The 23,330-nt window shown below is 53.0% G+C and overlaps 1 protein-coding gene across 1 annotated transcript in view; it reads left to right on the top strand.

Moving 5' to 3' along the window:
- The first annotated feature begins 4,460 nt into the window (after positions 1-4,460).
- ATP1B1 (ATPase Na+/K+ transporting subunit beta 1) overlaps positions 4,461-23,330 on the top strand; it is a 23,642-nt gene continuing 4,772 nt past the window's right edge. The window contains exons 1-4 of the mRNA XM_040451739.1: positions 4,461-4,672; positions 9,392-9,520; positions 21,120-21,275; positions 22,969-23,153. Of these exons, the coding sequence (XP_040307673.1) occupies positions 4,576-4,672; positions 9,392-9,520; positions 21,120-21,275; positions 22,969-23,153 (567 nt within the window). The 5' untranslated portion in view covers positions 4,461-4,575. The remainder of the gene's footprint in view (positions 4,673-9,391; positions 9,521-21,119; positions 21,276-22,968; positions 23,154-23,330) is intronic.

Genomic DNA, 23,330 nt, shown 5'->3' with positions numbered 1-23,330 from the left:
AGGCGTCACCCACATCCTGCCACCGGGACCGGTGGGGTCCGGCGGCCTGTCCCGGCGCCCTCCCTTGCCTCCCTGGCCTCGGTTGCAGGACGGCGCATATCCCGGCTGCTTTCCACTGCAAACACAGCCTGCCATTGAGCCATTTTCCTCAACACTGCACACGGTTCCTGCTGCCAGGATGAGTCACCATGCAACACATACCCTCAGCCCCCTCCACTCGGTACTTAAAATACTCCAGGGCTGGCTGAGCAGAGCCCCGCTGTGCGGGAGCACGTGTGGCAACGCGGGGCTCAGCCTTCGGAGCCCTCTGCACAGCCGAGGGCGTTGTGTTTGCCCTCCCCCCCCCCCCCGGGGGGGGGGGGGGTTCGAGAGCCCACGGCTTGGGAGGGGGCGTCTGCTTTTCGGGGCTGGCTCGCCCTCATGCAGCCCGGTCCCCCGCTCTTTTGCAGGCAGGTGAACCTCCATTGTAGCCTCTCTGAGCTTGAGCAGACGTAGCCGATGGCCAGGGGTTGAGCTGGCCTGCCTCTTCTCCCAGCCTACAAACAGGACTGCCCTGTCCTGCGCTCCCACTGGGGTCCTGTCTGGGCCCCAGGGGAGATTCTACTTCGGTCACAACTGCACCTGGCTGCTACCTGAGTCAGAACCTGGCATCCTCCCTAACCTCCTGTTCTCTCCGCTGCCGTGCCTCTCTCCTGCCCCTCTGCCCACCCCAACGCCCAGCACCAGCCTCGGGCCCAACTAACCACATCCTCTAGAGCCACTGCTCTTCCCTAGAAAAACAGATGGAAAATTGGTTCTCCTTGCCCTGAGCCTTTCAAGCGAGCTGAGGAGGGGCGCCTGGGTGGCTCTGTCGGGTGAGTGTCCCAACTTCGGCTCAGGTCACGATCTCACGGCTCGTGAGTTCGAGCCCCGCGTCGGGCTCTGTGCTGACAGCTCGGAGCCCGGAGCCTGCTTCGGATTCTGTGTCTCCCCCTCTCTCTGCCCCTCCCCTGCTCACGCTCTGCGTCTCTCTGTCCCTCAATAATAAATAAACTCAAGAAAAATGTATTATCAAGTGAGCCGAGGAGTTCCTTCTTCTTGTCTCTGCAGAGAAACATCAGGCTTCCGTAGGCATGCACTGAACAGCTTTCTTAGTTCCCCCTGACCACACCTCCCACCCCCACCTCCTGCCCAGCCACACACTGCACCTGCCAGAGGCACCCCTCCCTCCAGGGAATGACACCAGGTTCCGCTTTCAGCCTGCTGCTACAGCACCCTTCACAGAAGGGGCCTGGGAACAAAAGCCCAGTCCGGCACAGCCCAGAGGGACATCCTGTGCTCAAGTTACTCATTACTTGAGTTAGAGGAGGTCACCGAGCAGGAAGCACATTGGAAAGCAAGGGGAAAGGTGGTATGGAGGGTAGGGAATTAGTCAAGGTGACCTTCTGAGAGAACTCGGCGTCCTGGCAGGGGGTGGATATCAGAGTGGGAAGGTGGCAAAGTCAGAGCAACAGCTTCAAGGTGAGACAAGGTCAAATGGAAACAGCTAATTATAATTAAGCTACCCACTTAATAGCCTTTGCTATGCACCAGGCACCGTGCTTAGCATTTTCCCACATCTCCCATTTAATCCTTGCAACGAGGTGTCACTCCAGTTTTACAACCGAAGGAAGAGTCCTGGAGAGAACGAGGACTTGCCCAAGGTCACACAGCCAGCAAGCACTGAAACTGAGTCTGTGAATGCAGGTCTGTCTTGCCCTTCGCCAGGCCGCTCTTTTGGGGCGACGTGGTGCACGGGTGAAACATCTCGATGGTCTGAGTGGCTGAACCTGGTTCTCCCAGGGCTGAGGTCACGGTCTCCAGCTGCACTACCTTTTGGGTGCAAAAGGTTTGGGGTGGAAATAACAGAGTTCCCAGGAAGCCTGGCGGCGGCTGGTTGAGAACGGCAGCCCTCACTGGCTGCGCAGGCACGACCCTCAGGACTTGTCAGCGCCTGGGAAGAGCCTACACGCAGAGCGGGAAGCGTGAGCAAAGCTGGGGCGCTAAAATTTGAAGAGGGAGTCTCCCCCAGAGGAACACAGTAGGTCAAGGGCAAGAGAGAACGCTCATCCTAGCCAGACGCAGCAATCCGTCTACTTGGCATCTGTCACAGCCCTGGAAAGCTAAGGTAGGGCACCTCCTTTTAAAGAAGAAATGGGGGTTCTAATTAAAAATCTGTCACCGTGAGCCTTTCTCCACATCCTCTGTTTTACCAAATGCTTCTACTGGAGAAGAGACAGGAAGAGCTAGGGAGTGGGGAGGGGAACCCGTGGTGGAGGATGGGCAGGGTGAGAGGCAGGAGTATGCACAAGGGCAGCACGCCCTCCCTTAACCCCTTCGTCCCTTCCCACGCCACCTCTTCCCTCACTCATTCCCTTTTGCAGATTCTCCCCACAGGCTTTCCTCCCTCTTATGTGCAGCCAACACTCCGTAAACAAATGCCCTTCCCGGGGATGTGTCCTGCTGGAAACTCCTCCACGAGGTAACTTCTACTGGGACAGGGACCAGGGACATCGTATCTGCAGGTGTAGCCTCTTGCGCAGTTCTCCCACCGACTTGGGGCTTTTCCAATGTAAACACTGCAGGGGCAAAGCAGGGGGGTGGCTTCCTCTCTCATGGAGCTGGTCTCTGTTCTCACAGTTGCCCTTGACAGAGTCCTGAATGTAGCAGTCCCTCTGGGGCTGGGGGGCTAGGTGGCTGCTTCTCTTCAGAATTTCAGGGGGTTTTCAGGTTTTGGCAGATCTTGTAGGTGGGCCTTAAGAAGGATCCGTGGGAGAAAGCTCATTCCGTAGCAGCTCAAGCTTGTCCTTAGACCTGCAAGGTTGACCTTGGAGACAGAAAGGTGGCCCTGACAAGTGTCCCTGTATGGGGTGATGCAGGGCTGTCCCATCCTGTCCAGGATGGGTTTCGTTGCTCTCTGGGGATGGGGCTTCTCCGCAGACACTGCGGAGGCACCCCTGCCGATTTCTGCTGTGTCACTGCCTTGAGAGGGACGGGTAAAAAGCTGCTCAAGGGTTCAGAGAGAGATGAAACCGAGCAGCTTGGCTTTTCAGCTACAGGGACTAAGGGATTGGAAGACGGGCTGCCCCCTCAACGTCCTGCCCTTCGTGCTGGGTCTTCCTAATTCCTTCTGGCCTCAGGGATTTTACAGCACAAGAGAGTGGTCAGGACGCCCCAGGGGGCACGAAAGCACGCCCCGTGAGACTACCAGCCACCTGCTGGGCACGGAAGAGAGTCCTCAATGGTTGGGTCATGTGCAAATAATCGTCTCCCCGGTCTAGGCTGGTGTGAGGCCGCCGCGAAGTGCGACGGGATTCCGAGGGAAGACGAACTGGGGGCGAGCGGTCGGCCTCCTACCCCTTCCACCCCGCGGATGCGGACTGCCGCCCCGGGTGGGTCTGGCAAGTGTCCTGCTTGAGGCGGCTCAGGCCGCCCACAAGAAGCGCAGCAGGCAGTCAGGAGCCAGGGCTTGCGGGTTGGGCTGGCGCTGCAAGGAGAGGGACCGGCCGGAACTGCAACCGCAGTGGCAAGGAGCGCGCAGGGGGCGCCAGGTGCCGGAGCGGAGAGGCGGGGAGGAGCCAGGCAGAGTCCCCGACTCTCGGGCGTCCCCAAGTGACCTTCCCCCACTCCTCCAGGGCCTACGAGGGGTGGACCAGCAGCGGAGGGAGACCGGGAGCGTGCGACAGCGAGCAGGCGGGCGGGAGGGACTCGATCAGGACAGCTCGGACCGGGGTCCCCGGGCGTCTGCGGGCCGCCGGGCGACGCAGGTGCCCCGCGCCTCACTACGGCGGAGGAGGGCGTGCGTCCAACCGCGAGCGAGGAGGGGGCTGCGCAAGGCCTCCTGCGCGCGCGTCTTCTTCCCTCCGCCCCTCGCGCCCCAGGGCCCCAGCCCTCCCCGTTCGCGGCCGCGGCTCCTTTGTGCCGTCCCCGCGCCCGCCCCTTCGGGCCCTAGGCCCCGCCTCCTCCGCGCCCGCGATTGGCCAGCCGGGCCGCTAGTGGGCGGGGCCCCGGGCCGCCCCGGCGCGGTATATAGTAAAGGTAGGGCTCGCGCCCTGAGCCAATTTCTCGGCTCGTGGCGGGCGCGCGGAAGCCGCGCCGCGGTCCGTTTGTCCGTCCTTCCCTCTGACTTTCTCCTGCCCCCACTGCCTGTCTCTGCAGAGGTCACCGGAGGCGGGGGCCGAGCACGCGCGCGGCCCCAGCGGCAGCGGGAGCGGCAGCTGCGGCTTCGCTGAGCCCCCGAACCCCCAAGGGCAAGAGGAGCGCGTGGCGGACCAAAGAGAGCCCGCGAGCGGCCGTGCGCCCACCAATAGGTGCGGGGCTCGGAGCCGCCCAGCCTGCGCGGCCCCTCCCTCCGCCCCCGCCGCCGCCTCCCCCTCCTCCCGCTCCTGCCTCTGCCCCTCCGGCGCGCGTCTGGCACTCGGAGAGCCGCAGCGGCAGCGGCGGGTGCAGCTTGCGGAGAGCCGGGCAGGGGCCGCCGACCAGCAGCCGGGGAGGACGCCGGGGCGCGCGCCGCACTCACCCACCCTCAGCCCCCGCGGCAGCCGCTGACCCGCCACCATGGCCCGCGGAAAAGCCAAGGAGGAGGGCAGCTGGAAGAAATTCATCTGGAACTCGGAGAAGAAGGAGTTTCTGGGCAGGACCGGCGGCAGCTGGTGTAAGTACGGCGTCCGCGGCTCTCCCCGCCACGGTGCCTTCCCCGGCCCGGGCGGCGCATCCCTGCGCAGGCTCTGCGGACCTTTCTCGGGTCTCGCGCCGCCCAGGGTGGAGCGGGGTCGGCGGCGGGCGCCGCTCCGGGCGCGCGGGCCTGGGCTTGTCATCCGGTGCGGAATGCGGGGCCCCCCAGGATGGGCGCGGGGGTGGGGGCGGGAGCGCGCGGGGCAGAAGGTTCTACGGAATGCCACGGTCCTTTCTTGGTAATTTGCAATCTGTCCGAGCTTCGCGCGAGCCCTCCCCTCCTGGGAATGGTCAGGCCCTGGGAGACTAGGTTTGGCTGTCCCCGTAGTCAATGTCCCAAGTCCTAAAAATTGAGATTTGAGGCGGCGAGAGAACCTCACGATGGTAACCGGGTCGGATACAGGCGAGCTTGTGTGTTACAGCAGTTTTCTAGTCTAAATATGTACCTCAAAAGGCGCGGCGGGGGTGGGGCGGGGGGCGCAGAACCCATCCACATTGCAGTATTTCTTGGCTGTGCCCAGACTTTACCCCAGTGGCCTCCCCTGGAGTCATTACAGCCCAGAAGTGGCCCAGGAAGCCCCGAAACAAGTCTGGATGTTTTCAATGTCTGCACACACAGATGCGGAATCAGTAGGTTGGGTTGATCACCGTGAAAGGTTAGTGTAAGACCTAAACGGCATAGAGAGAGGCAGATTCAGCCCACCTTACAAGATTTGGGGCAGCCTGTTGCTTGACTGGATGGACTTTTTTTTTTTTTTTTTTTTTTTTGCCCCTCGTTGAAAATTAGATACCTTGTTTTCCGCCTCCCTCCACCGGAAGGGTGACATTTTTTTTTAAAGGTCATTTTGAAGGGCAGAGTTGTAGGCAAATGCAGAAGAGTCGTGACTGCAGAAGGGAGAGAAGGGAACTCCCCCCCCCCCCCCCCCCTCACTGCCCCCTCCTTCTGGAGGATCATCATCATCACCACCACCACCACCACCACAGCTGCAGCCACTGAGGGTGCGCTGGCTAGGGGCTGATGCGGTGTTCCTGATTGGGAGGATCTGTGGCCATCACAGGAGAATGAGTCAGGGAAACCGTGCTTGGCTGACATTTTGAATTGGAAGAAGCTAGATGTATGATTTTTGCAAAGAAGAAAAAAAAAAACCGCAGCCTGTCGTGGGTCTCTCTCGGCTGAAAAGCAAAGGGTTAATAATGCATCACACTTCAAGGTTAGTCAAGGTGAAACCGCATTCCAAGGTATTACAAGGAAGCAGCATAGGTATTCTGAGTCATGGTAGACGTAGGTCTTTAAAGTGAGGGCCTTTAGCTTGTGTTTTTTATTTTATTTTATCTTGGAGGAGGCTGTGTTCTTCAGTGGGATTATTGCCATGGTTTCTCTGGCATAAAGATAGCTCACTGTTTTCTCAACATGGAAGGGAAAACCTGAAGAACTCGGGGTGTGTGGGGGGTGACCAGCTCCCTGCCAGGGCGATCTAGCCGTCCCTCACTTGAGCGAGGCCTCGGGGGTGCACTGCGGAATGGGGCCCCCTTCTCCCCGACGCACTGGAGGCTCCAGCCCTGGCAGGTGCACCCCAGCCTTGGCGTGGGTCAGGGGCTGCCTGGGACTCCGGGCATATTGTGAAATTTGTTTGCCCCTCTTGTAAAATAGATTTCTTTCCTCATTCCAGTTCCAGAATAATATTTGCTTTAGAAGGTAAGGCAGGATGGGCAGACTTTTCTTTAAGCTGACATTTAATGGGGCAGCACCTCCCATGTGTGAGAGAAAATGGGTGCACACGCGTGTGTGTATTAATTTTGGCGTCTCGACCCCACGTCCAGCAAGGTGCCAAGACACTGATTTATGAATGCAGGCGCCGGGATTCCTGTCTCTGCCCGTCTCATCTTAGCTTCTGTTTTCCAAGGTACAGGTGCCGGGCTAAAAATTCAGTTTGAGTTTTGCACTCGTTTGCTCTTCTTTGGCAACGTAAGAAACGACAGACCCTCTCGTAGCAGAGACAGTGGCGGCAGTCGCTGTCCCCTGTGGACAAAATGCTACCTTTCCAGCACTGGGCCCAACATGGATGCCCTTGGGACGAGGGCAGGTCGCCCTTGGCTCCGCTTTGCTTATAGGTAGATTTTCACCAAGATGGACGCAGGAGCCTTGCCTGTCACCTGCTGGAGAAATGGCAGCATGCAAATCACCTGCGGTTTCCACCTTTTCATTAAGTTAATGCAGGCATTGGTAGGTTTTTATTATGTTTACCGCTGGGCCCAGATGCCAGTCTCCTTTTGCCCGTGACCCTTTGAAGGGTACTCATTCTTTTTCTAACTGGGAAATCTCTACGTTACTTGTATTTTTTTTTTTTTTTTTTTTTAAAGAAGACACATTGCTTAAGAGGGGAAAATGCCTGTAAAACTTCTCTTCTGTGTCACCCTGGCCAGTTGGTACAATCTGTCTAGCTTTTCTTTTTGAGCAGCCCTGGTCACCTGCGTGCTGGTGAGCCCCCCCCGCATGGGCCCCCCAGACGTTCACGTTCCTCTAACCAGGTGACCTTGGTTCACAGCCGTCACTGGGGAGATTTTTGCTAAGTGACATCTTGGAGCAAAAGAGAAAAATCCCTCGCTTCTCTCAGGGTATGCTGTGGAAAAGAAGGAAAAGGCTGGATCTTCGTCAGCTTCATCAGTGTGCCTGCAAAAGGACTAATTTTCCCAGGGCTCTGTTTGTATTTTCAGTTGCAGCCACAATTAGGTACCTTCTTAAGTAAGTCATTAGAGTTAGGTGTGTGGAGTCCGAGGCATGAGCATTAAAAATGGCTCCAGTTGTTGGGAGAGTTAAGTGGAGTTAAGCTAAGAGCACCAAGACGAGGTGGGGGGCCACAGAAAAAGCGGCTGCAACAGCTCCTTGCTGACCGTGTTATACCAGCTCTCGCACCTCTTAGGAGCGCGTTCGCTGGAAAATTTTCCAGATCTCTTGACGTCACAGCCTTACCATTTGCCTACTGCTGCTTGGATACAGAATGCAGCACTTAACCCTTGTCCTGCCAGGAGGCAGTGATTGAGCCGGGCAGCTGTGGCTCCGGATCATACAGTCTTTCCGCTTTTCTTACCTTTTGCTTGTGGCCTGGCCTTTTCCCCTTTTTTCCTTCTTTTTTTTTTTTTTTTTTTCCTGATAGAGGAGAAAAAGGGTAACGATTAAACACTTTGGTCTTAGGTGCGTTTGGCTTGGATTGTTTTACTAACACTCCAGCATGATTTTCCCGAACCATGTACTTGCTGGTTGGAAGGCTGGGCTTTGAAATGCAGGTCAAGGGCAACGTGGCTACCTCCTGTGACAGTGTGCCCACTCTTCCCCTCCGTCCCTCCGCCTCTTCTTTTCTACGAGGCTTTTGTTCTGTTTTGTTCTGGACTTTTGCCCGAGGACCCCAGCATTCACCGCCTGAGATCTGGAGGTTTTGAGAAGTAACCCGAGGCTCCTTCGCGCAGTCCTGTTTCGGACTCGGTAACCTTCCGGCTCGCCTGCTCCCATTCCTGCGTTCAAGGCGAGTCGTTGGCCGGCTCGGGGCTGCCGGGCGATGCCTAGTACAGCCTGTTACTATGTGGCTAATCGGGGAGATAATCCTCGTAAACCGGTAACTGATAGCCTCGTTCCCGTCTGTGGGCTTCGTGCTGTTTTGCTTCTTGTGTTTTTGCTTTTGCAGCCAGCTCAGCCCGTGTCCTGCTGTCCTGCTAGCTGTGGGAAAAAGAAAATGCAGCTCGTCGAGCCAGTCAGTATCCCGGGTCCAGGCAGAATATGGAATAAAAATACGCTTGCCGTTTTTACTACAGGGTTTTTCCTTTTTTTCCCCCCTCCTCCTTGTTTGGCGCCCCTGAAGGAAAACACAGTGTGTTTAGTCCGTCATACACCTCAAGAGGTGGGGAGACAGAAAAGCGCAGAAGAGCTTCATGCGGTTTCTCGGCATTCGTTGCCCCGTCCCAGCAGAAAAACTTGCAGGCGTTCGAATGTTTGGAGAAGCCGCAGAGCCTGGGTTGTAGTTTCAAAATGTCAAGGGATAAGCAAGGAAAGAAAACCTACGTCTCTAAGGGAGTATAGTGTCATATTTGAGATGCATTGCATAAGCACACAGACATGGCCCTAGATTTTATTGGTGATCTTCATGAACAGTTTTTTTTTTTTTTTTTAATTTTTTTTTTTAACGTTTATTATTTTTGGGACAGAGAGAGACAGAGCATGAACGGGGGAGGGGCAGAGAGAGAGGGAGACACAGAATCGGAAACAGGCTCCAGGCTCCGAGCCATCAGCCCAGAGCCTGACGCGGGGCTCGAACTCACGGAGCGCGAGATTGTGACCTGGCTGAAGTCGGACGCTTAACCGACTGCGCCACCCAGGCGCCCCATGAACAGTTTTTTATTGAGGCAGAAAGATTATTTCCTGTAAATAATCTCAGCTCTAGCAGAACATTCCTCTTACCCTTACCTACCCCCAACACACACACACACACACACTCTGTAACGGAGGGCTGCCTGTCTGTTTTTACCCTACCGTGGGGGGTGGGGGGGTAGTATGGTCCACTCTCTGGATCAGTGTCAGAAAAGGAAACTCCAAAGACAGGCTGGAGGGGGAAGGCAGGAAGGAAGTCCCTTCATCTCCGAGGTTAGCCTTTCATTCTGCGGGTGTGACTGTCTCACAGCCTTCTGTTTCTGTCTGTCGTCCTTGCAGTTAAGATCCTTCTGTTCTACGTGATCTTTTATGGCTGCCTGGCTGGCATCTTCATCGGAACCATCCAAGTGATGCTGCTTACCATCAGCGAATTCCAGCCCACATACCAGGACCGGGTGGCCCCCCCAGGTAACGCGAATACGTTCAGCTCTTCCACGGGAAAGACGGGTGCCACATTTTCACGCAAGAAAACATTTTTCTGAAAAGTGTCCGTTAACGCGCTGGTAGACCGAGCCTGGTTTGATAGGAAAACGCACGACTGCTCAGTGTTGTGGCCGGGCCTCCTGCCCGCATTGCAGACACGGCTCCGGGGCTCCCCCGCGTCTTCCCAGCTCTGCAGTGAGGGGTGAAGAGCCTCCCCCCCCCCCCCCCCGCCCGCCCCCAAGCCTGCACCCTCCCCAGCTGCGGGACTCCCGATGAGGCCGTGACCTCCCCCATTGCCCAGCAGGTCAGTTAGTGGGGTCACTACACGGCCCTTTAGACTCAGGCGCATTTTTCACTTTCTTGAGGGGACTGCGACTCCGAGAAATCCTTTAAAAAAAAAATCACTTCAGCTCCTGTTTAGCAAGACGAAGTTAGTTTTAGGGATGATGAGAAGCTCGGAAGTGGCCAGTTACCCAGAGGGACAGGAGCCGCGGCTTCAGGAGTCCATTCTCCCACCTGCTGTTGACTTAGCTTGACCTTGAACGACAACACACTCTCCTCTCACTTCTCTGTGTTTGTACCTGCTTGTTCAGTAGGAGTCTTACTACTTGGCTGTCTAGACCCACTTTGCAGTTTCACTGTCTCCTTTAGCTGTGACCTGGGAGCTGTGCACAGCCGTCACCGCGCCCTGGGGAGGCCCACTGCCCATATGCCTGACGCTGGCAGGAAGACCAGACAGGAGGGCGACCACAAACCCGACCGTGCTCACTGGCTCTTCTCAAATTCATTGTCGGGAGGACCCAGAGACAGGAAATGTTGCGCAGTTTCCGGGTTCTTGCGTTATAAATGACCTTGAGGCTGCCACTGGGGGGGGGCGGGGGGTGGCGATGACGTGTCCCCTCTCCATTTTCCCTGGCAAGTGTTTAGTAACAGCTGCATTAGGTGACAGTCTGGAGGCCGTCTTGATGGCCCTGAGCAGCCTTGGTCGAGTGTGGGAAGTTTGTTGCAAACTTCTTGTGCCCATCTCCTTCTTGGGGTGTGAAGGATTCCAAGGAAGATCTCCAGAACACGGAGGTGGCCAGCACCAAGTCAAATAGTCGTCTGCTATTAGAAAACCGTAGACATGGCCAGATAAATCTAGATCTAGGGGATTTTGGAAGCGGGAGGAAAAAAACCAATCGTGTAAGTAATATAAAACAACTTGAACCTGCTTGAAAATCCACAATTTCCAGCAACTGTTTCCCAGAATCGGTAGGTGAGTGGAAAGGCTGAAGCAGAAGCACTGGCGTGCGCAGAGAAACGTAGGATCTTTACAGGTTGTATGCCGGCTTTTGGGACAGGAAGGCATGGCATGTCCCCTCCTGGGGGGATTTTTATGGTAGCATCAGCAAGCGTCCTATAAATTTGTGCAGACCCTTATTTTTCTTTTGTTTGTGTAAGCCCTTGGAAAGCGGTTCTTTGATTACGATGCTACTTTATAATTGTTCTCCAACTGAAAGCTGCAGGTTGACTCCAAAGCCAAGCATTTAATTTCCTAGCCTTAAAAAAAAAAACGCTCCTTGTCTGTATAAACCGTGGGGAGTCAGCCTCCTAATAAAAGTAAACCTTTCCTTCACGTTCCGTGCAGAAAGGGTGATTTCACTTTCAAAAAGAAAAGGCTGAAAGTGCCAGACCTTTGAAGCGGGGACCTGCCAATGACCTTGCCTCGCAAATCTGGTCGAGGTGCTCGGTCCTTGCCCTCTTTCCCCACCTGCCTCCCCCTCCTTCAGCCCCTTCCTGAAAGGCACGTTCCTCGTCCCTATATTTAGTGACCTCAGCAGTCGGGCTGACCTGACAGGCCGTCGCTTCTCCAGAGCGCTGCTGGTGTCTCATTGTGGAAATATGCGTTCGCGTTCTTTGGCCCGAGTCATAGGAAAAGTGCTTCCTCGGATCCCCTTCTTCCCTGACCTGCTGCCTGGGCCCTTTATCTTCGTAATTTCTGTTTTTCCTCATCGGCCACCTTGCCAGGAGCGTCTAGGCCCAGCCCCTTTTACCCTCACCTTCCCGAGGGACATGACGCTCGTTTGAAAAGGATAGTGGCCTTGGAGCAGGGAGGCCAGGTGGGCAGAGCCCTTGGTGGCGAGAAGTGCATCCCGGACCATCGTGCGTGCTCCGAGGGGACCCCAACGGGACCCTCCCCTCCCCCTGGCATCTGTCGGAGCAGAGCCTCAAGAATTTGTTTCTGACAGGCTGTTCCTTTGGTCTGCAGACCGAACACGCTGCGGAAGAATGCCCCGGCGATCTTTCGGCCTCAGCGTTGGTAGCTCCAAGCTTCCGTTATCGTGAAAGTTGTAGATTTCACGAACCCCGCATGCTTAAGTCAAACGAAGCTAGTGAGTGGGAAAGACTTGGTACATCACTTAAAGATTTACGGACTTATCGATGCTATTATTAGCTGTGTTGGAGGCAGGAGCACAGAGCCCGCCTGACTCACTCTGAGCGTGAGCATGCCTCGCTACCTTGTAACTAGATCTCGTCTAAGTAACATGTGCGATCCTGGCCCGATGAAAGGGTGATGAAAGGGTGGCGATCGTGCGGGACATTTGGGTTTGACTGTAATGTTGGCTAAGCTGATAGGCCGAACGTGAAAGTCTCAGAGGGGGGACCAAGGTACAGAATGGAGGTGAAATGTAAGGAGAAAAAAGGATAGCGTGCTGTTTCTGGGCCTGAGCGATGGTGGCCCTTCGTGCCTGGGACCCTCCTTACAGAGTCGTCGTGTTGCTCTGGGATAATGGAACGGGTCGCCCCCACGGCCTGGAGGGCACACAGGGAGAGCTTCAGCTGCCATACGAGGTTGAAATACACCGAATTGTTCTGTGAGTCAGAAATGGTTGATTATTGGCCATTTGACATCGCTTGACCTAAATACGAGAACAGCCAGCCTCAAGTTCATAGGCCACGGTACAGGTTTCCACTGTCAAGCTGACCTGAGAAGGAAAAGCAGGAACTTTGAAGGTGGACACAGTCCCCACCATTCCGTGCCCTACTTCATTTCACTGAGCCTCAGTTGTCTCATCTGTAAAATGGGACTCCTACTCTGTGAGGATTTAATAAGTGTATGTAAAGTGAATGGGACCTTCTAGTGGCCAGCCTCATGGCATGAAACAAAGGGTAGTTATTAGCAGCCACTTCTGTTCTTGCACTGGAGGCAGCGGTTTCCTTTCAGGTACTGAATTCAGTATTTCTAGACTGAGCTCTGGGTGACCCCTCAGGGATGCTTTGTCCACACTGGTTTCATGAAGTGAACAGCATCTTGGCTCTCCACGAAAAGCGTTTGGGAGAAATTGGATTAGGAAACCTGCTGAAAGGTTTTTTTAAGTAAATCGAAGTGACCTTGTATTTGTTCTGTACTCCAGCCGCTCCCTTCAAAATACCCACGCTGGCCGGGTCGGCCCTGCCATGCTTTTCTCCCTGGGAAGTCCCCACCGGTGGCTGGTGGCATCCCCTCACTGTGTTCCCTGCCAGACCTGGAGAGGACGGGCCCGCGCCTGCCCACGCTCCCAACCCCGGTCCCCCACGTGGTCCCCCACGTGACCCCCACGCCCCTTGCTGCCTGCCCCTTGCTGCCTGCCGGGCGCTATCCTGGAAGAGTCCCCTCCTCCACCCGCCCGCCCCTCCCCCAGCTCCGCTCCCGGAGTCACAGGGGAATGAAGTGCAGGTCACGGTCTGGGGAGATTCCCAGCCACCCTGCTTCCTGGTAAGCAGGTGTGTGTTCCTGTTCTTCCTCTCCAGCTCGTGGGGACGGCTTTTCTTTTTGTTTTGAAGTGGAGATAGGGGATGCCGAAAGAACTATTAACAGGTGCCATGGTACCCAGAATGGGTGGGAGAGGGGGGCGGGGTGCAGCCCAGGCCACACTGGCACCCCCTGCAGTTGTGATTTCGTTTGGACCGTGAGAGGGAACAGGGCGCTGTAGTGCAGATCTCCGCGTAATGAAGCAGAATTCTTGAGGAATCATGACATCAGTCTGCTTATTTTTCTCAAACTCCGAATTTCAAGGGGGAGAATTGGAAACACGTGGCTTCCTTATACTTTGGGTGAATTGCTGTTTCAAAGTGCCAATAGAGTGGCTTTAAAGTCTGTGTGTCTGTCTGTCTGTCGCTGTTTCCATCAGATCCTCTTGAGTTGTAATCTGGGAGCCGACACGACAAATGTACGGGGCTCCCCCGGCCTGGCCGCCTCTCACGTTCTCCCTCCTTCTCTCCTCCCTCCCTCAGATGGATCCTGCCAACTTGCCCCCAGAGTTTGGGGCTCTTGATGAGCTGGCATTGGTGGCAGTTGAGATTTCCAGAAGCTACTGTCCAGATCCCTAGTTTGGGCACAGTTTGGGTTTAGGGCGGCAAACTCCAGACTCTCATTCTTCAGAGTGTCCCCGCCTCACCGTTAGGCCTCAACAGCCCACCTGCCTGTGCCCTTCTTCGTTTCTAAAGACCAAGATACAACTAATAAGTGAGCTCTTGGGTACACAGGACGCCTGACGATTAACTTAAAAATGTTCTTGGAGCCACAGCAAAATGAGCCTCACTCTGGGTGCTCATTTTAGACAAGTGAGCAGAGCGGTGATCTCTGACAAACAGGACCAGGCAACAAATTCCTTGGAGGGATAACGGGGAAAAAATGCTGAATCCGTGCAATTTCATTTAGAGCTTTTGTGCCGGGCGCACTCTGTTGTGGAAGGAGCACCAGCCTCACGGTGCCTGCAGTGACATCGGATGGGCTGGGCTGCTCAGGGCGTTTATTCTAGTAATCTCGCGACCCCAGGGCCCATCCGACACAGGCCGCGAGAGAAGTTGGGGAGACGAAGGAGAGTGTAGGGATGTCTATCATCTACGGGCTTCCGATCAGCAAAGTGTGTCCTTTCCCACGTGCGTGCGTGAATGGACATCATCAGATACGTTGGATATCTTACTTCAGGTCATTGGCCACTTGGCGAACGTTACGTTTCGTATCTAGACGAGTCAAATCTGCTACATACGCTTGTTCTTCAGCTCGGTCTTCGACAGAAAAGCTTAATGTAAAATAGTAGGGTTTGGCTATTTGTTTACATTTTGTCTGTCTATATTTTCCCATTATAAAAGTTGGTATCTTTTATTAGGAAGAAGCACAATTATGAGCTGTAAAATATCAAAGACAGGTTCCTATGAAATTAGTTGTGCTTCCAAGGTCCCCTGAACTAAATAATGTTCTCTCTGTTCACCTGAAAGTGAACATAGGACCGTAGGTAAGAGTCTGATGATAAAGGGTGATTCCAGAAGTGCAGGAGGGCCTTCCACCAAAGCGTGTGGCATTTAGCTTAGACGGGAGGAGAGATTTCCTCACGCCAGGCATTGTTGAACATCCAGGCAGGCTCTAGAGAAAATCCAACAATTCTTCTTTAAAAGACTTTTCAAAGGGAGCAAATTCTCTGGCCTCTGGGAGGGTGTTGATGTGACTGTGGCTGACCCCAGGTCGTAGTCAAAAGCTGAGCCTACGTAGAAGGCGAGGCCAAGGCTGCTAGTTTCCAGAAAGCACAGAGGCACCTTTTTTCCTGTGCCCTCCCTGAATTTTGTTAGGTAAATCGATACTTACCTTGCAGACATAAAAAAAAAAAAAAAAAAAAAAAAAATCAAACGTTGAAGGGGGAAGATGGTGTGTGTGCATGTGTGCGTATAGATACATGTCCAGATTCTGTACAGCATCATACCCCCAGTTTTTTAAAATTCCAAATCACTCATCAGCTTGGAATGTGCAGGAGATAAATGGTATGCACGAACCGTGTGCACGGCTACATTTGTGTTTCTTTGCCTTGTGTGCCCTCATTAGTCACCGTGGGTGCCCTCCTGGAGGTTTCTGTGGAAAATTATGCCTATTTAGAGTTCTCGGTCTGGTGACTGTGGGGTGTATTAAATGACTGGTCCAGGCAGCTGTGCTTCCGGATTCACTGGAATAACGGTTCACAAGGCTACAATGGCCATATTCTAGTTTAAATGCTTCAAACTCACAAGTTAGATTGAGGAATTCATAAACTTGCTACATTATAAACCTACTTGGAAACAAAAACAATTCTTACTGGAAAGCCTTTCTCTTCTCGTTTCTTTTACTTGCTAGTCCCCCCTCCCCCACCCCCCACCTCCTGCTATGAACACCTACTAAAGCCAAAAACTGAATGTTCTCCCGATTTGTTGCTCAAGAGACGGGGAACCAACGAAAGGCAAGTGTAGCTCTGGAAAGCAACTGCAAAGCCAAAGAGTAGTTGTTGTTTTAACTCCCAACTCTTATGTAAAGCTAACGTGCTCATTAAAAAAACAAATATGAAAATTTCACGTAGGCAAGTTATTCTTTCAGTCCTTCTAGGTGGCTTTGTCACATAATAAGCAAAATGTAATTTAAGGCAAACGGCCCCATCAGGGCAAAGCCGTATAAAACTCAGCATGGTCAATGTCAATTCAAGTTCAGAACACTGGCGAGGCAAAAGGTTGTATCTGTTTCCTGGAATATCATTTGAGACCACAAGCCAGTGATTGGGTGTTCTGCTATCTTTGGCCTCTGGGAGTTACCACTGGAAACAAAGCTCATCCTTGTCTAAAGTTCTGACAACCTGAAGGAGTGGCCAGCGTGGAGTAAAGTATCCAGTCTAGTGTTAACACAACTAATGAGAATACGGTTTGGCAAGGTGGGATTCACGTGGCCCTTGGAGGGTGTCCGTGAAATCTTTGGACTCCAAATAACGAAGTTGCCAAATTCGATCGCGTTTCTTTCTTTTTTTCCCGTGAGTCTGATAACGTAAAGTGAATGATTTAAAGGGTTTCGATACCAGGTCAAGGGTGTTTTCATTTGTCTCTTGTATGGATCTAATTGCTGTAGAGAAATTACTTTTGAATGGCGGAATCTTCCTAATGGTTTGGAGAAGGTCCCATCAGAGACCTCTCCTAGTTAAGATCACCCAGAACAGAAGAGGCGAGGGGATTGATGTCCGAGAGATTCCAGGAAAAGAACTTCTCAGGCCAGAAAGCTCTGGATGGAGAAAAGGGGAGGCAGAGCTGGTGGGGGATGGAGTGAGACCTTGCCCAGCCTCGGAGGTGGGGCGGGGGGTGTGAGAGCAGACACTGGATCGTGCCCCCACTTGACTGTATGTGCTCCGTAGACGAGGGGTTAGAGAGAGGAACTGATCGCCTGATCCAAATCACGGATGCTTCTTTTCTGGAAGCGACCTTTAGATCAGAAGTTGGGTATCTTAAAAGGATGGTCACTAAAGCTTAGGGCAGTTACACCTTCAAGATCCTTCGGAAACTCCAAAGGGAGACTTTAGCCTACAAAAGACAGGAAGGCATGGCTGAGCTGCCTGGGGTCGGTCTGTTACTGCTGGCCTCCCTCTCCCCCAGGGCTGTGGTATCCCTTCACGTGGAAAGGACAGGGCAGTGACTTTGGCTCAAGGTCTGACCCAGCTGGGCACGTCACAGGATTGTAAGACCCTGTGCTTAACTATTTTACCTCTTGGTTTCTCGGCCTCACAGTCGCCGATTTTTCACGCGTTTTCGAGCTGTGTCTCTCACACGGTAACGCACAAGCTCCGTGGGGCTTAGATATGAGCCACACTTACCGAAGGGTTCGAGCTCTTGGGCGGAAGTTGGTAGTATTCCGTTACGTGATATTCACGATTTCTCCTTGGCCCTGTCTAGAGACACACGAGGCCAGGTGCGTACAGCTTTGCTGGGCCCGCGACGCCCCTGGGTGTGCGGTAATAATGTCCGCCGTTTCCGCAAATTCAACGCTTAACCACAGAGGTGCTTGCTGATGGGAATCACTGGTGTTTGTCTCTGGCTGAGCGTGAACTTCGCCTTGGCCATGGGTTCCAGGCTCCTGAAAGATGCACTTACTAGCTCCTGAAAGTGCCCATTTGCTCGTAAGATCCCGGAGCACTGAGTCAGGACGGCTGATGCTTTGGGGGTCTCACGCGCATCACCCGGCCTCTTCGAATAGCGGAGACCTTGGACTTGGCAGCACGAGGGCGTGAGAAGCACTCTGTGTAAAGCCACCGTCTGTCCCCGCGGTCCTTCTGCCTCTGGGAGATCCGAGGAGCACGTCACCCAGTCCCGGAGATGGCACCTTGCCCTGTGACTGGCCCCGGGAAGGGGGACCGCAGAAGGGGGCGGGACAGCCGGCGCTGGACGCCCCTCGTGATTAAGTCTTGCCGTGTACTGTCAACGTGCCCTTCGAGGTTCACCTTCCTCCTTTAAAGCCCCCGAGTGAGACTCTCCAGATCTCTGCCGGGCTCGCTGACCACCTGTCAGCATTTTGAGTTTTGCCTCGTCAGCCGCTCCGCCGAGGGACCGCGGCCGGCACCGTTGTCCCTTATTGCTCAGCCGGCGGCCCCTTCCCCACCACCACCTTCCCGAAGGTTAGGGGAGAGCCTGCCTTCTTTCTGATAACTGATCTCTTCGCCCTTCTCTCTGCCCCGTCTCCTGCCTTCTCCCCAAGCCTGGAAACGCCGTGTACCCTGCACGTGCAGATGGTTTCTGTTTGCACTCCCGCCCCCGTCACACGCTGCCCCTGACGTGGACGTCAGTAGACCTGTGGGACGCGGGACAGAGGGGAAGGCGTGTGCCTCTGTCTTCTGGCTGCCGGGCTCTCCCGGGGCCTCAAGGGGTCGGTGCCCGTCAGGCCGCATTCTCTGCCGACTGCGGGGTTATTCCAGGAAAACACCCCGTCCTCCGGGGTTCTGGTGAACCTCTGGCCTTGGGCCTAACCCTGCACTTCTACGAGTCCAGGCTGGTCCCCTCCATTGAAAGGTCCGGTTTCTAAGTCCAACCAGGAACGCCTCCCCCTCCCCGGCCTTGCGCATTTTAGTGGGGCGTCCGTCCTACTGACCATACTCTCTCAGGCATGAGATCCCAGCGGAAGCTTCCACTCACATTTTATTTTATTTTATTTTAATTTAATTTTTGCAGGTATGTGCCATTTAAAAACCAGTTTTTTTTAATGTTTATTTATTTTTGAGACAGAGCATGAGCAGGGAGAGGGGCAGAGAGAGAGGGAGACACAGAATCCGAAGCAGGCTCCAGGCTCCAAGCTGTTAGCACAGAGCCTGACTCAGGGCTCGAACTCACGAGCCGTGAGATCGTGACCTGAGCCGAAGTCGGACGCTCAACCGGCTGAGCCACCCGGGCGCCCCTTCTGCCACTTTTTATCATATTGTCTCTGTGCTGCAGATGGTCACCGCTTAATGTAGGAAAAGGTGGATTTAAATCGCGCTAGTCATGCAAACATTTTTCTGGGGTTTGCAAGAACCTAAAAAAATATATTTTTAATTGTAGCATTCGCTGTTTACTTTTAACTGATGACTGTTGGGTGAGCAAATCCCGATACTTTTCCTTGGACTCTTCTCCATCGCTGTTGTCAGCTCTCCACCCCCCTGGATTCTTCAGGTCCCGCGTTGTCCTCTCTGAGCTGATTGCTCGTGTCACTTATCAAGTCATTGGTCTTGGGCAGCCCCACACGTTTCCCGTCTTCATCCGGAGTTTTTCCATTCTTCTAGGGAAGTGCAGGCATGGAAGAACTTGCCCCCTGAGCTGCGCCTCCCCCGGTATTTAAGCATTTCTGAAGCTCGGAGCCACCCATAGTCACTAGAAACAAGAGCAGCCGTCGAGCCCAGCCCCTGCCTGTCCTCCCACCTCGCAGATGGCGCTGCTAAATGGTTCCTGTTCTCTCATCTTCGTCGTGCCTGTGTCACGGTCACCACTCTCTGGTTCTAACTCCCCAGAGCCACGGTTCTCAAACCAAGAGGCTTAAGGATCCTTCAGGCTCGTTAGCGCAGAGGTTGTGACTTGGCAGGTCTGGCGTGGAGCCTGTGGGGCTGCAGGTTTGACCAGCCCCCGGGGTGACGTGAGGTGGCACGTTGGGGGTGTTGTGCCCAACACAAAGAGGGTGGGTCTGGGGTCTGGAGCCAGGATTAGAATAGGATTGTCAGGTTTAGCAAACGAAATACGGGACACCCAATTAAATTTGGTCATGAGGTAAACCACGAGTCGATTTTTATAGAAGTGTGTCCTAAATATTACATGGGACATAACTTTTTTTTTTTAACGTTCGTTTTGAGAGAGGGAGAGCTCACGCGCATGCGTGTGCACACATGTGAGTGGGGGAGGGGCCGGGAGAGGGAGAGGGAGAGTCCCAAGCAGCCTCCTCACTGACAAAAAGGGGCTCAATCCCACCAACTGGAGATGATGAACTGAGCTGATGTTAAGAGCCCATCCCTTAGCTGACCGAGCCACCCTGGTGCCCCGTGGGACATCCTTCTATAAAAGTCAGTTGATGGTTTATCCGAAATTCAAATTTAACCAGGCATCTTGAATTTTATCTGGTGATGCAATTGTGCTAGAAACCAGTGGATTGAAGGGCACCCAGGTGGCTCAGTCAGTTGAGTGTCTGACTTTTGATTCCGACTCAGGTCATGATCGTGGCTTCAACCCTTGCATCGGGCTCCTTGCTGACAGTGCAGAGCCTGCTTCAGATTCTCTCTTTTTCTCTCTCTCAAAATAAACTTAAAAAAAAAAGAAAAAAAGGCAGTGGATTGAGTCACCACCCATCGCCCCTGTCTATAGTGCTTTGTAGTATTATTCAAATACCTATCTAGAAATCTTGTGATGGCAGAGGCTTTTGAAAATTAAAGACTAAGAGGTTGGTTAAGGGGCACCTGGGTGGCTCAGTCCGTTAAGCGTCCGACTTCGGTTCAGGTCATGATCTCATGGTCTGTGAGTTCGAGCCCCACATCGGGCTCTGTGCTGACAGCTCAGAGCCTGGAGCCTGCTTCGGATTCTGTGTCTCCTCTCTCTGCCCCTCCCGTTCCCGCGCTCTCTCTCTCTCTCTCTCAAAAATAAACATTTAAAAAAATGTTTTAAATAAATGGTTAAAAGAGTGAAAATCCGGGGAGGGTAATTATGCTTCGAATTTTTACCACTGGCCCTTGACTTGCTCCGAATACCCACTTGCTTTTGGAATGGAAAGCAAGGATGGCAACTGCACGTAAATGCCAAGTTCGTCCAATTTGGGTTAAAAGATGCACAGAAGTACTCCGACAAGAAGGAGTCAAAGACCTCTGTGCTCAAAGGCTTGCGCGCAGTCAGGGAAACGAGCTTCCTGCTCGACGTGCAAGCTGGGTATGCGTCCTGTTGACCACGAGCATGTGGGACTGTTGGCCACATAAGGATTCTGGAGTGCTGCATACACACATCGAGATCCTGGTTCCACCGCCTCTCTGTGACCTTGGGCCAGGCGCTTAGCCTTTCCGTGCAGTAAGTGCTTTCACTCATAAAATGGAGATAATGCCTATCAGGCAGTGTTGCTGAGTGAGTAAAATGATCTAGGATAGCAAGACGCCGTCACTGGTACTCAGGTACTTAATCTAAGTGCCACAGAAGTGATTTTACAAGAGAGGCAAGAATTTAACCTGTTCTTTTTAGTAGGTGCGATGAGTGAAGGATGGTTCGTACGTTGTGAACCTGCTTTGGGATTATCTTGGCTGACTGCCTTCTTACTAACAGTTTTCTGTGTTTTTTCTACCTGGTCTAGGATTAACACAGATTCCTCAGATCCAAAAGACTGAAATTTCCTTTCGCCCGAACGACCCCAAGAGCTATGAGGCATATGTGCTCAACATAGTTAGGTTCCTGGAGAAGTACAAAGATTCAGCCCAGAAGGATGAAATGATTTTTGAAGATTGTGGCAGTAAGTAGACTCATCTTGGACGTTTATGGTTGGTTCATTCTTATTTCCCATTTCTATTTGTTATCTAACAATCGCAAGATCGACTCTTGAAGTAATTCAGTGATTGAACCCTGGCCATATTGAGAGGACACTGTTTTCTTTTTTTTGTTTTAAAGCGAGAAGACTTTATGGTTTAGGCTTGGATGCAGTGGAGAAACAATGTAGCTTCAAGTATTAACGATTATCAGCATTTGAAAAGCATCTTATTTTAAAAACACTCCAGGCACCCCTCCGACTCACAGACCACAATTACAGTTACGGTTCTCTTACACCCCCATTGATTTCAAGAGGCACGATTGTTTATATTTCCCGATTTCTGCCTCGGCCCCCAGGGCCTTCTCTTGCGATGGCTCTTTGACATAATTGGCCGTAACTACACTGATACGGATAGAGGATGATGTCTGGCCAGGGTAGAGGCCTTCCTAGACCCTGCTGGGGGTGGCTGGTGCAGTACGTCTCCGGTAGCCGAGCATTTGGATGAGGAAATGACCGATGAATGGCGAAGGGTGGCTCTTGGTTTCATTAAGCCACTGGCCGGAATACACTGCCTGGCGTGTGCATTATCCAGCCGTGTTTTCGTACCCACTTAGACGGGATGTCCGTCTGAGTTACGAGGTGGTGCCTGTCCTTCCTGTCCTGCCAACACCAGCTCCTTATGGGGCAAACAGTCACGTTAAGGCATCTGGAAGAGAGTAATTTAAAAGAAACATTTTCACTACCTTTTTCCTTAGGACTGAAAGGGGGTTTTTGTCTCACTTTGCGGTAACTCAAAGGCCTGTATGTTAAAGGCCTGTATGAAAGATCATTAGGGTGAATCACTTCACTGGAGGTGGACTGAGTTGAGGCACTTGACCGTTTGAAAGAAAAAGAGTTAACTTGTGACCTTAGAAATACATACAAATTTTGGCATTTGCATCGGTTTCCCGTAGGATGCTTTTGTACTAACTCTGAATTCTCTATTTCGTGCGCTCTCTCTCTGGCTTTGTTACGGGCTGTGAATAAAAAATACTACAATTTCTCAGCTGAACAAATGCCAGGAAGAAGTCCCAGCTTGAACAAGCAAACATTGAAAAAAAAAAAAATTTGTTTTTAAACCTTGAACAGTGGTGAAAAGGAAGAAAAGAATTCTTTCCTTACCGTTTAACCTGCTAATTAGGGGCACGGACAGCGGCTTAGCCATGGCCGGGCAGCTGTGACCAGAAGCCTCCCAGTTCTGAAAATTACTGATGCTCCTTTTCATTTGTGCTCTAATTGTAATGTCCCTGTTCATGAGCTCAGTGATGTTGACCTGTGTCCGTGAGGCTGACGGGTGATCGGATTTCCTTTCAGTCTCCTCACTAGCTGAGTCACCCGTTATTTAAAGGAAGAGACACATGGCCACAGACCACACATCACGCCCCGATCATCAAAGCCCCGTGAAGCCATGACGCGGGGTCATTTACCAGCAATTGCTTTGGGTAAAAGACGTTTCCCGCGTCTGTGAGACCAGAGGTGGTTTGCTGGGAATCCGCGCCTTCATTCAGGCCGAGCATTAAATGCAGACCGGCCCGCTCTTGATGGGTCGTCATGACCAGGAGGGACCCTCTCCGCTTCCTTTCTCGGGGGCGCCGAGGGAGTCGTTGGTATGTTGTAAGCACGGCGTTTGTGTTTTCAGATGTGCCCAGCGAAATCAAGGAACGGGGAGAATTCAACAACGAACGGGGAGAGCGGAAAGTGTGCAGGTTCAAGCTCGAGTGGTTGGGAAATTGCTCTGGAATAAACGATGAGACTTACGGCTACAAAGAGGGCAAACCGTGTGTCCTCATAAAGCTCAACCGAGTTCTGGGCTTCAAACCTAAGGCAAGTAATGTTTGAAGTCATAGAACTTGAGCCGTTTTCATTTGGGCAGAGCATCTAATAGGCGTGAGGAGAGCATAGAAAGAAGGTTAGTCTCCTCAGTGGTGACTTCTTTTTTCTTTTCTTTTCTTTTCTTTTCTTTTCTTTTCTTTTCTTTTCTTTTCTTTTCTTTTCTTTTCT

This window comes from Herpailurus yagouaroundi, unplaced genomic scaffold, assembly GCF_014898765.1.
Source record: "Herpailurus yagouaroundi ecotype Mexico unplaced genomic scaffold, PumYag 205, whole genome shotgun sequence".
Classification (NCBI taxonomy): domain Eukaryota; kingdom Metazoa; phylum Chordata; class Mammalia; order Carnivora; family Felidae; genus Herpailurus; species Herpailurus yagouaroundi.
The sequence above is the reverse complement of the archived record's forward strand: the minus strand, read 5'-3'. Positions and strand labels throughout refer to the sequence as shown.